This window comes from Carcharodon carcharias, chromosome 1, assembly GCF_017639515.1.
Source record: "Carcharodon carcharias isolate sCarCar2 chromosome 1, sCarCar2.pri, whole genome shotgun sequence".
Taxonomy (NCBI): Eukaryota; Metazoa; Chordata; class Chondrichthyes; order Lamniformes; family Lamnidae; genus Carcharodon; species Carcharodon carcharias.
This window is the reverse complement of record NC_054467.1, coordinates 201,066,519-201,082,468: the sequence shown is the minus strand read 5'-3', so window position 1 is coordinate 201,082,468 and position 15,950 is coordinate 201,066,519. Positions and strand designations below refer to the sequence as shown.

Genomic DNA, 15,950 nt, shown 5'->3' with positions numbered 1-15,950 from the left:
AGGTTCAGCATAACTTTCTTACTTTTTTTATTGCCTTGCTAACCTGTGGGTCAACATTTAGTGATTGGTGTGCTTGTACTCCAAGATCCTTTTGTTCTTAGATTTGCACCTTCTAAGAAACAAGTGACCTCCCCATTTTCCCTACCAAAATGTGCTACCTCACATTTATCTGTGTTGAGTTCTGCTCAAACGTATCAAGTGAAGACAGAATCAGGCTAACATACAAGGTCATTTACACTCAAATAACCTCCCCACACATGAAAGGACAATGACTTTAGGAAAGGAGGAAAACATCCAGTTAAGAATTACAATCAAATGGGCCATGCTTTTTCCGTACCTTGGCTATCTTTGTTTAGTTTTTTTTTTTCAAATCTTAGTTTTAAAGACAGAACAGTTTAGGCACAAATATTTCAGAGCTGTACCAAGCTGTACAACCAAGGATGTGATTACACTGGAGGGGATGCAGAGGAGATTCACCAGGACATTGCTTGGGATGAACATTTAAGTTATAAAGAGAGGTTGGATAGACTTGGGTTATTTTCGTTGGAGCAGGGAAGACTGAAGGGCGACCTGATCGAGGTATACAAGATTATGAGGGGCATGGACAGGGTGGATAGGGAGGAGCTGTTCCCCTTAGTTGAAGAGTCAGTCACAAGGGGACATAAGTTCGAGATGAGGGGCAGGAGGTTTAGGGGGATGTGAGGAAAATCTTTTTTACCCAGAGGGTGGTGACAGTCTGGAATGAACTGCCGGGGAGGGTGGTGGAGACAGGTTGCCTCACATCCTTTAAAAAGTACCTGGATGAGCACTTGGCACGTCATAACATTCAAGGCTATGGGCCAATTGCTGGTAAATGGGATTAGGTAGGTAGGTCAGGTGTTTCTCACGTGTCGGTGCAGACTTGATGGGCTGAAGGGCCTCTTCTGCACTGTGTGATTCTGTGATTCTGTTCCAGCACATTAAGACTCTGCTTACACAGTCAGGCCAATTACCCCGATATCAATAATAAGGAAAATGCTAGAATCTATTATTAGGAATGTGGTAACAGAACATTCAGAAAATCATAGTACCTGATTGGGCAGATTCAACAAGGTTTAATGAAAGACAAATTTCTCTTGACTAATCTATTAGGGAGTTTAAGGATGCAACTATTAGACCAGATAAGGTGGACCCAGTGGAAATGGTATATTTGGATTTCCAAGAAGCACTGGATAAGGAGTCAGACAAGAGGGTATTGCACAAAATTGTTACTCATATGTTTAGGGGTATTTATTAGCATGGATTGAGGATTAGCTAAAGGACAGAAAACAGACAGTAGGGGTAAACAGAACATGTTTGGATTGGCAGACTAACTAGTGTGGGTACTGCAAGGATCAGTGCTCAGTCCTCAGCTATTTACAGTCAATAGCAATAACTTAGATAAGGGGATGTTGTGATGCACCTTAAGTGGGTGTGGTTATGTTTTCTGTTTACATTACTAGAGGGGAAATGATGCAATGTAGCATATTTTAGCCACAGTTTGTTCTGAAGAAGCTACCAACTTAGATATCTGTACAAGTTGTCCAACTGTGCAATACTGCTACCAACTTCTCAAAACCTTAATAAATGAACCAACAATTTTTGTGTTAACCAATCCCTTATATATTTTTGGTGCCTTGATGTTTACCTACTAAGTAAGCACATAGAGAAGAAATAAACAATAGGGACTGAGTATAATGTATCCAAATATTCTGTTGAGACAAAGTTAGGTGTGAAAGTAAGCTGTGAGGAGGACACAAAGAGGCTGCTATAGGATTTAAACAGGATAACTGAGTGGGCAAGAATGTGGCAGATGGAACATAATGTGGAGGACCAAAGTTATCCACTTTGGTAGTTAAAATAGAACATTTTTTAAAATAGTGAGTGACTGAGAAATATTGGTATGCAGTGGAATCTGGGTGTCTTCCAATACAGATCGCAGAATGTTAACATGCAGGTGTAGCAAGCAGTTAGGAAGGCAAATGGTGTGCTAGCCTTCATTACAAAATAATTGGAGTGCAAGAATAAGGAAGTCTTACTATAATTATATCGCCCTTGATGAAAGCGTATGTGGACACCTGTGTCTCCTTAGAAGCCTGTGCCTCTTAAGGAAGGATATACTTGCCTTAAAGGGAATGCAACAAGTTCACGAGACCAATTCATGGGATGTGAGGATTATCCTTTGAAAAGAAATTGAGTAGACTAGACCTAAAGTTTAGAAAATCAGCCATAATCTTACTCAATAGGAGAGCAATCTCAAGGGGATGAATGAGTTATTCCTGTTCTGACATCTTATGTCCAAAGTAATTCCTCCGTTTTTCCAACAATGTCATCAGCTCTCAAGTGTTTAAACAAAATACTCCAGAAACTAGCAGAAGTGGGGTTGGGGAAGAAACTAAGAACATAAAATTCTTTCTTACAGTTCATTTTAAGCTTTCACGGCCTCCTTCCATCAACATGAGCTCTTGGACAAAAAGTTTATTTTTAAAAACATCTTCATCTTAACATCCCCCAGAACCAGACAATTAATATCTGATGAGGTTCCCACTAGAACTCCCAGGTACAAATTCACTTCATGAATTATTTTTACAGTTATGAAAGCAGTTATCAAAGTCATACTCCTGACAGGGTCTATGTTCCTAAAAGACAATTCATTAGTTACATGGAGCAATGTGAAAGCTGATGCCAAAAGGCATAAAACTCTGAAAAATACATTCAATAATTTGAGATATGATAGGTCTATCCTAAAAACTTTAACACATCCTTCTCTTTCAGATACTGACTCATCATTCAATAGCAAAATTTTCAGTATTTTTCACACTTTACAGCACTCTCAGCTTTTCCTCATTTTGATGAAATAATCCTGAGAAACTACAAAGCAGGATATGTAAGCAAGTTAGTGAAAGCAACAGACTTACTTTCATTGAATCTGAGATTATTGTATGCTTTGCAATTTAAGTAATTTAGGACATCTACATCTTATCAACACAGTTTGTAAGAGTCATATCAGGTCTATTTAATGTACGCAATTTCCAAACATTACCTTCAGATCGTGGTTATCCAATGGATCCATCAGTTGTCTTTCTAGTGTTCGCAATGATTGGCTTGCAAGCTCTGCCAATCGATGAAGAATCTGAAAAATTAATATTATCATTTTACTTTGATCATAACTAAAAGATCATGAGGAGATGCTAGGATTGGATAATGCCTTGGGCAATTCTCCAAATATGCTAACTAGAACATGTGGTCTCCTTATTTAAGGAGGGATATAATAGTTGCATTGGAGACAGTTCAAAGAAGGTTCACTAGCTTGATTCCTGGGATGAAGCAGTTACCTTATGAGGAAAGGTGCAGCCTATGCTCACTGGAGTTTAGAAGAATGAGCCATGATCTTAAAACAAAAAAGATCCTGAGTGGGCTTGAGAGGACAGATGCTGAGGGGATGATACTAGGAGACACCATTTCAGGATAAAGGATCTCCCATTTAAGATGGAGTTGAGCAGGAATTTCTTCTCTCAAAGAGTCATTTATCTTTGGAATTCACTACCCCAGGGAGCAATGGAGGCTGGATCATTGAACATATTCAAGGCTGAGTTAGATAGATTTTTTTTTTGATCTACAAGAGAAAATCAAAAGTTACAGGGGACAGGCAGGAATGTGGAGTTGATGCCATGATCTTAGTGAATGACAGAGCAGGTTTGAGGGGCGAATAGCCTACTCCTATTTCTGTTTCTCATGTTGAAGAAAATTAGGTTTTACAAAATCAGTGGTTTCATATTTTAAAATCAAAGGCCTGTAATCTCAATCAAGTTTGAATCTCAATCACAGTGAATTCAACTTTTAGCAAGGCTACAAAGTAGAGCAATATTCCTCTGTGTAATAATAACCTCTTCATTTCAAGACAGATGTCAAATTCATAAGAGCAGCATAGCCTACAAAGACTTCCCATCCTAATGCACATTTTGAATCATTTTTCTCAATTCATTCTCAGGATTTGGTTGTGGCAGTTTGATACAGCTGAGTGGTTGCCAAGCCATTTGGAAAAGCAGTTAAAGATTAACCAGAATGGTGTGGTATTGGATTCAAATACAGTTGAGGCCAGATGTGCACAGCTGGTTTCCTTCCTAAAAGGACGGTAAGCCAATGGTGTTTTTAAAAACAATCCCACAGCTTTATGGTCACTTTTACTGGCCCAAGCTTTTTAATTTCATGATTTTTTTTTTAGTTCAAACTAAAATTCTCAAACTGGCATGGTAGTGACATATCCACGTGGCTATCGTACTCAATTTCATGAAATTCCTCAGAATTCTGCATATTGCATTCTTCCCAAATGTTCTACATTTTTTCTCTCGCAATTTTTCCAATATTTTTATTTTCTCCCCTTCTCTCGCAATTTTTCCAATATTTTTATTTTCTCCCCCTATATTTTCTTGTAGGTTATGTGTGGGACACCTCTCTTCAAACACAAAAGGAAATGCCTCCTCTTAATTTCTTATCATTGTGATTGCTAGTATTGGCCTGAAGCAATGGGTGATGAATTACCAACCAACTGCCTTATCAGATGCATGTCCTCAACAATTTGCGATCATAAATGTAACCCATAAAGAATTATCAACGTATGTCCTAAAACTCATTAATCACTAAACATCTGCATGGGTACATCTGTGTTTTATGAAACCTTCCAAAACAAAAGAAGTAATAAACCACACTCACTGGAGCAGATGGTCGTCCTTTCGTCCATATTGAATTCTTTCTGTCATTGGGTGTAGCAATAAACATAACAGGATGCTGAGTCCTTGTAGCCACAAAGTCATTCTTAATCTCAGCATATTCAGTTTCTATAAATACAAGTAACAAAAACCTTTCAGGTGTTGTTCATGTCACACAATATATTGTAGATAAATCCTCCTCTCAAGCGCAGGTCCAATTTGTAAACCACAGTAAAAAAAAATGAATTACAAGTGGATTAACTGCTGGATCATGCTCCTTGCAATTTTCTTTCTAATCCAATAATGCAACACTATGAAATAGAACATGTCAGGCCATCATCTTTGTGCCTTGATCCACTGCTTCCATCTCAATGGAACATATATATTCTGCAGAATGAAGAAACATATCTACAGATTATATAAACTGCACTCAGAAGCTTTATTGGGAAACAGGAGATTATGGTAGGCATTGTGACCAAGGGTTATTTGAATTTAAAATGACTGGGTATAACAATGGGACTCAGTAAACTGGCCCTGGTCAATTTGCAATTGCCTTCATCTGCTGCCTTGGAACACTTGCTGCTTCATGCCCTTCGAAAGCTTCCAATCGTAGCCTGACCAGATGCATGATGTTGAGGGATCTGGGTTTCAGACAATTTTATTTTATTTTCTTAATGAATGCTATTAAGTAATTGCTCTAAAATTGCCTTTCAAGCCAAAAAAAAAGACAAAATGCCAATACCCAACAGGATGTATCCAAGTAATTGGAGGGAAAAGGGGGGGGAAGTACCAGCAAATGGAAATTACATTCTATTGCCTATTGAGAGTGGATGTAATGCTGGAGGACTTGGGTGTGACCAATGTAACACCATTTTCAAAAAGAGAGCCAAGGCTACCCTGGGTAATGATAGACCAAGTAGTTTAGCATGCCAAAAATATTGGAATCTTGAAGTAAAGATGAAATTCCTAAATATCTAGATGAAGAGAATATAATTAAGCCGAGAGAGATTTGGAGAATATCAAACATGACGAGTTCGTCGAGGATATGACAGATATGCAGTGGGCGTAATGACAAGGACTTTCAAAAAGCTCGTGACATATTTCAGAAGATTAAGTGAATGGTTTAGTGGGAGGATGGAAAACTAGATTAAAATCCAAAATGAAAACAGAAAATGCTGGAAATACTCAGCAGGTCAAGCAACATCAGTGGAGAGAGAAGCACTTAACGTTTTAGGTTCATGATTCGTCATCAGAAGATGCTACCACAGATGTTGCCTGACCTGCTGAGTATTTCCAGCATTTTCTGTTTTTATTTTGGGTTTCTAGCATCTGCAGTATTTTGCTTTTGGATTAGAACTTGGTTAGAAGGTAGGAAACAGACAGTGAGAGGCAAGGGCGATATTTCAGAATGGTTAAAAATAGCCATTGGTTCTGTTCCAATGTGGTTTCTTTTCACTGTGTACATCAATGAGTTGAATAGAGCGAAAGGGATTAATGTTAAAATTTTTAAACAATACTGAAATAGGAATACAGGAGGTGGAGGAGGCAAGGATAGATCCTTGAGGGACTCCAGAATCAAAAGTGCAGCAACGAGAAAAGGAGGTATTCCAGTAGATTCTGTGTCTACGATTGGATAGATAAGAATGGAACCAGGTGAGGACAGTGCCCCCAGCTGGACAAAGGAAGAGAGGCATTGAAGGAAGACGGTGTGGTTAACAGTGTCAATGGTTGCTAACTGGTGGCAAAGGATGCAAAGGAATAGTGCCCCAGTCAGTCACAGAGGCTGACATTTGTGACTTTGATCAGGCTTTTCAGTGCTGTTGCAAAGGTGTAAACCTAATTTGAAATATTCAAGCACAGAATTGTGCAAGTAATGGGCATGGATTTGCAAGGAGATAACAATGAGGACTTTGGAGAGGAAAGGGAGGTTGGAGTTGGGGCAGTAATTTGTAAGGACAGAGGGTTCAAGGATGAGTTTTTGGAGGAGGGGTGTGATGAAAGTAGGCTTGAAAGGGAGGTAGACAGTAGCAAAGGAGAGGGAATCGTTAACAATAAGTTAGAATGGGTGGTCAGAAGTTTAGGGCGAAGTAGGATTGAGAGAGCAGAAAGTCATCTTCTGAACAAGATGAGCTTGGAGAGGGCATGAAGAAAGATCATAAAGAAACTATGGAAAATTGCAAATTCAGGGTATAGCTGGTAAGGGATATGGCAGAAGCAGCTGAACTGGTATCTCAATCCTGGAGGCAAAAGGAGCCCATTAACTCCTCACACCTTGCTGGGGGTGAAAGTAGAAAGTAAGAGCAAGTGAGCTAAGACTAGTTCTGATTGCAACAAACTTATGTCACTCATTTAAAATGGGGAATAAGCTGTGTAAGCACGTTCAGAAAGAGCAGATATTACACGACTTCAGTGAAACACTTATTCGTGGTACAATAAGCAGAAAGAAAATGCATACCACAGAAAAGCTTGGGTGTGGAATTTTTAAATTTGGGCTTCAAATTGCATTGAATGAGCAAGTCATAACCGCAAACATCATGTAAAACAAACAGCCCAAGCTCTGCAGAGTAATCACTACCTCAAAGAGGAATTTATAACTTATCAAAACCTTCCTGAATCCAAATAAAGAAGAATACCTTTTTGGCTCCTGAAAGAAAGGTCAGCTGTAGCTCCAGATGTGCCCTGAAGGCAATGCCTTCTGGACTCTACAAAGAATTGCAGAACCTATTAACTAAACCAGTCGAGATAACCTGCTTTTGAGCGCATATAAACTGAAATTGACCCACATAAGGCTAGGACTGCCAAAGAAAATCGAACAAATATACACCACCTAATCCGTGGTGACAGATATTTCATCACTGCATTATGCAAAGGTACAGCGCAGTAACTAAACAATAGAATTACTAAAATTAATTTTTTTCAAAACTTGTGTTGTTAAATTTCCCAAATTATTGTCTAAACCAATGCTGACTTTCCCATCCACAATCTCAAATATACCTCCTTTACATCAGGAGGAAAGAATGTAGCTCAACATAAATAGGCTGGAGGTAAAGGAAATGGCTATAAATTCCAAGGGGATAGAAGCCTGTCTTTGCCAAATTAAGTGGTAAAATTAAGTAAAATTCCAATTGTAATTTCCTTAAATCAAGTCAGATCACAGTTCTTTGAAATTGTAAGTGAGATTTTTTGCAGGTTTTTGCTGCATATTTCAATCCAGACTGCTAATTGCTAGCCTACGTGATCTGAGCTGTTTCATCTGTAACAAAGGCTAGTGATAACTAAAAAAAAGCAAAGTGTTCAAGCGACCTCACCTTTTATGTCACCATTCAGATTCACAATTAGTGGGTTATTCTTCCAATCAAACGTAGATAGCAAATTCAGAAAGCGAAAGAAGCCTGTTTGCGGAGAACTATAAACCAGCAGAAGATGCAGAAGGAAAATGAAAAAAATTCAAAATTACTTAAGTGTACAAAGATTGGCCACGTTATTACCATCAGGTTGTTAAGGACATAAGAAATAGGAGTGGGTTTAGGCCATCTGGCCCCTGGGGCCTGCTCACCCTTCAATAAAATCATGGCTGATTCTTGACCTCAATTTCACTTTCCTGCCTCAGCACAATATCTCTCCATTCTCCTGGTATTCAATATTTTCAATGACTGAATATGTACAGACCTTTGAAATTCTCTACCCATAGATTCACAACCCTCTAAGTGAAGAAACTAAGTCCTAAATGGTTGGCCCTCTTATCTTGAGGCCATGACCCCAAGTTTTCTACTCTCCAGCAAGGGGAAACAGTCTTTCAGCATCTGCCCCGTCAAGCCCTCCATGCATTTTATACATTCTAATGAGATCACCTCTAATTCTTTTAAAATCTGCAGAATATAGGCCCGGTCCATTCAATCCCTCTCATCCCGGGAATCAATTTAGTAAGCCTTCGCTGCACCCTCTTTAATGTAATAATGTCCTTGAGTAAGGAAGCCAAAACTGTGCATGGTTTAGCTGTTAACTGTAACAAGTGTCAAAATATTAATATAATGAAACCTTTTAAAAAGGCACTCTTTCTTTGTATAATCCCTTTAGGATTATAAATGTGAAAGTAAGACTCATGGACAATCTAACCACCACTCAACAAAACATCAGGGAGACCACTAATTGGCATCAGTAATAGGCCTGGCAGGTTTAAGCATATGAATTATTTCACAGAAGTAAAACTGCCATTAAATTTTACCAATATTATTATATAACCAATAACCAGAATATTGTCAAATCTCAACTATATTTTAAAAATTACCCTCAAAAGCTCAAATATTATATTGGCATCGCCTCATGATAAAATTGTGTTTGGTGGATCAAAAGCACAGAACAGGCTGCCAAACGAGATATAATCAAACATACAAGGACAAGTGAACTCACTTACAGCGCTCAGTGTGTTAAAGGTGGCTGCACAGGAGTTTTAAAATATAAAAGTACAAGAATCCCTCTCCCATCTCCTCAATAAAATATAAATAGATCCTTACGCAGGGGGTGAATAAGGTGCAGGCTGTGTAAAGAGGTAGGCTGCAAGCAGATCAATACTCTCTTCACCAATATGATTACTGAGTAACTGAGCGCTGACCCAGCGCTTAGCAAGTCGACATGTTCCACTGTAGGCAGAATGCTGCTGCTGAAGCCTAGAAGATAATAAATTTAATTCTGAATTAAAAAGATGAACAGTAAAGATGTTTAAATACAAGCCACCAGATAAAACTGACAGTCTCTCAAACTAACGTCTATGGGAACACACCAGCCTCCAAATTTAAAGGGTCATCCTCCACCATTTCATCTCCTCCAGCATGAAGCCACCAAATATATCCTCCCCTCCCAGCATTCCGAAGGGACTGCAACACCCTGTACACTCCTCATCACCCCCAACACATCATTCCCTTCCCATGCAATCGCAGGGGGTGTAACACCTGCACTTTTACCTTCTCTCTCCTCAATGTCCAAGGCCCCGATCACTCCTTCCAAGTGAAGCAGCGATTTACTTGTACTTGTTTCAATTTAGTATATAGTACGCTGCTCACACTGTGGTCTCCTCTATATTGGGGAGACCAAATGCAGAGCAGGTGGCTGCTTTGAGGAACACCACCATTCAGTTCTCAAGCATGACCCCCAACCTTCTGGTTGCTTGCCATTTTAATTCACTACCATTTTTGTCCTCGTCCTGCTGCACTGTTCCAGTGAAGCTCAACATAAGCTTGAAGAATAGCACCTCATCTTCCAATTAGGCACTTTACAGCCAACCAGACTGAAAATTGAGGTCAAGAACTTCAGACTTTGAACTCTGTCTTCCATTCTGGTTCTTTTTCTTTTTCACAAGTGCCAGTGTGCATCTTGTTTTCATGTTTTTACTTTCAGACAGAGCTGTTCATTTTTCTGCCATTAACACTTACTCTGGACCAATACGCTGTTTCTTTGCTACAACCATTACCACTCCCTTTGCCTTTTGTTCCATGACATCTTTGTTAATTAATCCCTCCCACCCTTTACCCTATCCAGGCCTTACTTTTTGTTCTTCACCCCCACTCTCCCCTTTCAACAGCATAAAACCCATCACAGTTCTACCTCCCTTCAGTTCTAAAGCAGAGTCTATTCAATTCAAAGTGTTGACTTTGTTCCTCTCTCCACAGATGCTGCCAGACCTACTGGGTATTTCCAGCATTTTATGTTTTTATTTACTTTAAAATCTCAAATTGTCTGAAATGTAAATTTATTTTGGATAAATAGGGCAATGTTGTTACAGGGCATGTCACTTACCCATGCAACGTGCTTGTTAGATAAGGTAAATGGATGGTTTCCAATTCTAGCTGCAAGGACTCTTCAGTGTCCCGGTACTTTAGCGTGCCATCTGGTGTCTGGATTTCCTTCAGAATCAGAGGTTCTCTATGATATCCTACTTGAACTCGAAAAACATAACCATCCTAAGTAGAAACAAAAACAACTTTAAATAATCTGTGACAGTGACTTTGATCCATTCTTAGTTGCTCTTTCAACTCTAGAAAAAAAGCTGCTTGTGGATATTTGACATATTGCTGGAAAAGAGACATGTTGTCAAAGGTTTTCATCTTGCCCTTATCAGGGCAGGTACACAAGAATACCAATTTTAAAGGGAACAACAATTTATACTGAATAAGAAGTGCTGATTGGTTGGCAAGTGGACTCTGGTAGAGGCATTGCCATGGGGAATGCACAGGAAACAGCTGACTGCCAAGCTTTTAGTTAAATTCAAACCAGGCAGGTTGACTTGGATTGGTCCAGGTATTGCCCCAGGGAACGAACCAGGGATGGCTGTCCCCCAAACCTTTTAGTTGTAAAAGGTGCATTGCACGGACATGCTCCTTCTGTCCGCAAAGTACAGGGCTTTGCATGTGAATATGGAGATTTTAGCACATGTAAGTGAGCCGTACTCTTAAATTGGCTTTCAGCATAATTCTTAGCATAATCAGGATTGTTTAGCAAGTGCTGTCTAATCGTGGAATCACATCTAATGTTGGGCATTATGTTTGAGTTTTGCAAACATGGGCTGGTATGACTGACAGATCGTATCAAACAGCACATTCCTTTGGCTGTTTGCAACAGGCAAAGTACTGACTGCACCCAGCCAGCCTGTGCTCACAAAACTCAAAACAGTGCCCAACATTTGATGTGATTCTGCGATTAGACAGCACTTGCTAAACAATCCTGATTGTGCTAAGAATTACACTTACAACCAATTTAAGATTGTCAGGCTCACATTGTGGCTAGATGCTACATATATTCACACACAGGGCCCTGTCCTTTGCAGACAGAAGGAGCGTGTCCACGCACTGCACTTTTTTCAACCAAACAAAATCTTGGGGGAAAGCCATTCCCTGGTTCATTCCCCAGGGCAATATCTTGACCAGAGTTGGCCTGCATGGTTTGAAATTAAACAAAAGTTTGGCAGTTAACTGTTCCCTGGTGCATTCCCCACAGCAACACCTCTACCAATCAGAGTCCACTTGCCAACCAATCAACACTTGTCTTCTCACGTAGTATAAATTGTTGTTCCCTTTACAATGGGTATTCTTGCATTTTTGCCATGATGAATGCAAGACGAAAAGCTTTGACAGCATGTCTCTTTTTTGAGCAATACTAAAGTTCTGTACTACTAAAAAACTATATTTGACATATATTGCAGGCACAGCTTAATTTATCTTCATGGATTCCCTCACTCATGAAGATATGTAAACAAGAAATCTGGCTTCTGATGGGAGCAGTAGTGGTAACAAGAGGCAACAACGACAAAGTTGCATATATACAACATTTTAACACGGAAAAACATTCCAAGGCAGAGGACTAAAAAGTGGTGCCCAAACCAAGTGGTAAAATTAGGAGGAGAGGTGGCCAAAGACAAAGATAGGGTGCCATTTAAAGGGAGGAAGATAAAAAGCATGGCAGAGGAGTTCAGCGAGGGAGTTCCAGAGCACAGACCATAGATGGTTGATCGTTCTGGTTATTTAATGGTGAATTGGAGAAAGAGCAGATGCTGGAGGGAGCTTTTGAGCAAATCAACAATAGTGGAGTGTCTTAGAGGGCTGAAGGAGAGGAGAGGAATGTAGCAGCTGGACAGTGTCCTCATGTTCTTGCTTTGGGCAGCAAAGAATGTTCCTTCAGGGATTTGTTTGTACCTGTTCACATACATGTCATTTACAAGGTCAGCATTTGTTGCCCATCCCTAATTGGTCTCAAGAAGGTGATGGTGAACTACTTTCTTGAACTGCTGCAGTAGTGTGATGTAGGTGCATCCACACTACTGTTAGGAGGTGGATGTTGCTGGCCTTGAATTGAGTGGCTTGCTCAGCCATTTCAGAGGGCAGATAAAAGTCAACCACATTGCTGTGGAATCACATGTAGGCCCAACTGGCTAAGGAAGGCAGATTTCCTTCCCGAGAAGACATTAGCAAACCAGATAGTTTCATGGGCACTATGACTGAGACTAGCCTTCAATTCCGGATTTTATTAGTTGAATTTAAATTCCACCAGCTGCCATGGTGGGATTTGAACCTGTGTCCCCAGTGACATTACCACTGTGCCACCACCTCCCTAATAAAGGGTGTTCGAGAATTTTGACCCAGCGACGAAGTGATATATTTCCAAATCAGGGTGGTGTGTGACTTGGAGAGTGACTTACAACTGGTGCTGTTCCCATGCGTCTGCAGCCCTTGTTCTACTAAGTGTCGTAAAAGGTGTTGACAAAGGAGCCTTGAAAAGTTGCTGCAGTGCATATTTCAGAGTATAAGGCTAATAAGTAGGCAAGTAAATATGATAATAATACTGAAATTAAGTTCTACCAATCTGGAGTTACTTCAATCTTAAATGCTCAAGGTAATTTTTTCCATGTTCCGGTGCTTGTCAACAGATCCCTGCATGTAATGCACAAAACTCTCACGTGGAGTAATTGTTTGCCAAGGATGTCAAGGAGGTAAGATTTCTAAACAGTTTGCAATTAGTTTCTTCTGAAAAGATTGAGGTAATCTCACCTTAATCTCCATCACCAGTGTATCGTTTAGGCTAAAATATGACAATACTCAGCCTGGAGAAACAGCAGCTTCGACTATTCACTAAAGCAATCATCAGAAAGATTGAACCATGCTCCCACATCCCTCCACTGTTAGCTTAAATGAACTGACAAAAGAAACCCGGCCAAAACCTTACCTTTTACTTTCAGCAGTGAACCAGTAATTTTTTGATTTTGGCTGGAGAGCTATATTTTTAAATGAGCCTTGTAATTTTATTTTCTAACTTTTAGCAATGTTCTTAGCCAATGATGAGATTAATTAAAAATAGATTAATACACTTGTCGGTAACAATACATGTTTATGTCTGGCAATGACATTTTGACATACCTTATACACATCCACGTGAGTGGTTGAAGGCTGGGAAGTGAGTTGATGCTGTTGGTGCAGGAGGTCAGCCAATCGTATGTGAAATGCTGCTTTGACACGTTGAATAGCATCTTTGTTTTGGGGCCATTTCCCACTTCCTTCCATGTGACAGATTACTAAGTGACAAAGAATGTTGTATGTTACACAAAATTCTGAGGGATAGCTCAACACTGAAGCAGCATCTGGGAACAAATATCTTGGGGCAGTTGTCAATAGCAGCACAGCATACAAGAAGCCAAAGACACAATCACACAGTAGTCTGATGCACACAAAACATGGGGAGCTTAATTCTCATGGAAATGTACTGCATCACATTTTTCATCACTTGAGTTATTACATAAAACTTATTATTTGTGCTTGTCTCAACACTTCCCAATTAGTTGGTATTCATTAGCTTAAAAAAGGAAGCTATTTAAAATCTATGCTAATTTGAGAACCTGTTCTATAATCCCTCCATAAATATTTAAACTTTTTGGGAATTCTGATTGTGTCGCAACAAAGAGATCTGGGGTGTAATACACGTTAAAAATTGAGTTATATATAGCTCTCAGGGATTAAATACACAGAATAGTGGGCTGAGATATTTTGGTTAGAATTCAGACAAGGTGTCTGAACCAATGTTCATTAGCCAAAGGAAAACTGCTTAACGTTCCAGTGGAAGTTCTCACTTACTGCTGCTCTGGCAACCCTATTCAACTCAAGTCTGCAGAGCTCATTGCTAAATTAAGCTAGTGGATTCTGCTCTTGGGTGTGGGAAAAGTGAGTCAGTTTGACTGAAAGTTGTCACTGAAAACAAGCTGACGAGAGAAAAAAAATAAGAGGGCAACAGAGTGAAGAAGCTCTACCCTGGACTGAAGGCCATTATGCAAATTCTTATAACCAGTGTTTGGAGAGGAAGAAAGATAATTATAAGAACACAAGAGAGACAGTCCATCAATGTGGAATAGCGTGGAAAGTTTATGTTTTTTGTGCACAGGAAGCAAAATAAAGCCATGTGGAATCAGTGAATTTTGATTACAAGTGATATTCTGGATGTTCTCATGGTGTGAAATAAGGCAGCTGGTTATTAGTTTCTGGCCTAGGTTCACCAAGTGTTCATTTGGTAGACCTGTGGAGACAATGAGGAAGTGCACATATGGAAGAAACAAGTATACAATTCAGCACACAAGATGGGGTTTCCACCTCAGGTTATATAAGCAGATAACAAATGTAAGGTGATCACACCATTTGTAGGGGTGGCTGACACCAATGAACCTGAGAAAGTATTTACAGCAGGCTTGAATTTGTAACACGTCACCCAATAGAGAAGCAACATATACCCATGTTGTCCTTTCCTGTTTATAACAAGTCTTTTGCTTGATTTCCAAAGGCAGCTTAAAAATGATGTCTCTACCTTCCTGTCGAACAGCTTCCTTTTGTGCTGTAATTTTCTATGTTTTGGTAGCTATATTGCTGATTCTGCAGGTATATTGTTGAATGAGCTTAAGTACTACTGCAGCAGCAGGTGAGCAACTCTGAGACAGTACTAGTTGTGGTAACTTCAGCTCTCCCACTGGATGGAAATATTCCATTTAACTGCCCTGTTGTGATCTTACGAAAAATGGAGTTTTAATTACAGCTGGGATTAAGGTTTAACACACAGCATCTCTATTCTAGGACAGAATGTTCAGTTGTTAATACTTGCTCATAATGTACAAGTGTAAAATAAATTACTCTCCCTCTCTTTGGAGGTCTGATAACTGCTACAAACAAAACTAGCTTATTGAACTGCACAGAAACAGAAAGCAATTGTCAGAAATGAAACAAGTTGGATATCAAATACATAGATCAACAAGACAGCCAAAGACCACTTAGATTAAAGAAAGGCCAGTTTTATTAAGCTCTTTACCTTTCAATGCTGGGACATATACAGAGCATGGTTTGTCACTTGAAGGAAGCAGGCATTTGGTGTTCTTAACCTTCACATAAAAAGAGAAATCTGGTTTCACTGGCACTGGTGGAAAAACCTATAAAGAAAGAGGCCAAATTTAAAAAGGAACTATTGACAACGAATATCAAAATTCTATGGATTAAAAATTAACGCACATAGGTAGAAGATGATGTGCTTGATCTTAGCCATACCAACAATGGGTTTTACAAGTGAGTGTAGCATGTTGACTTTGCCTTATAGTATTTTGATGGTGGGAGTCCATCTGTTTAGAAGGTATTTTTGCCCTTCTCCTTCCCTCCCATGGGCTCCCACATAAATGCACTAACGACCACAGGGCAATACATAGAAGTT

At 39.5% G+C, this 15,950-nt stretch overlaps 1 protein-coding gene across 3 annotated transcripts in view; it reads right to left on the bottom strand.

The window, feature by feature from the left end:
- Nucleotides 1-15,950, bottom strand: part of nol6 (nucleolar protein 6 (RNA-associated)) — a 154,479-nt gene that overhangs the window by 44,602 nt on the left and 93,927 nt on the right. For all 3 annotated transcript variants that reach the window (XM_041188986.1, XM_041188995.1, XM_041188979.1), the window contains exons 17-23: nt 15,558-15,675; nt 13,631-13,785; nt 10,521-10,684; nt 9,242-9,394; nt 8,036-8,133; nt 4,732-4,856; nt 3,062-3,151 (exon numbers count right to left, since the gene is read on the bottom strand). In XM_041188986.1, coding sequence (XP_041044920.1) covers nt 3,062-3,151; nt 4,732-4,856; nt 8,036-8,133; nt 9,242-9,394; nt 10,521-10,684; nt 13,631-13,785; nt 15,558-15,675 — 903 coding nt within the window. The remainder of the gene's footprint in view (nt 1-3,061; nt 3,152-4,731; nt 4,857-8,035; nt 8,134-9,241; nt 9,395-10,520; nt 10,685-13,630; nt 13,786-15,557; nt 15,676-15,950) is intronic.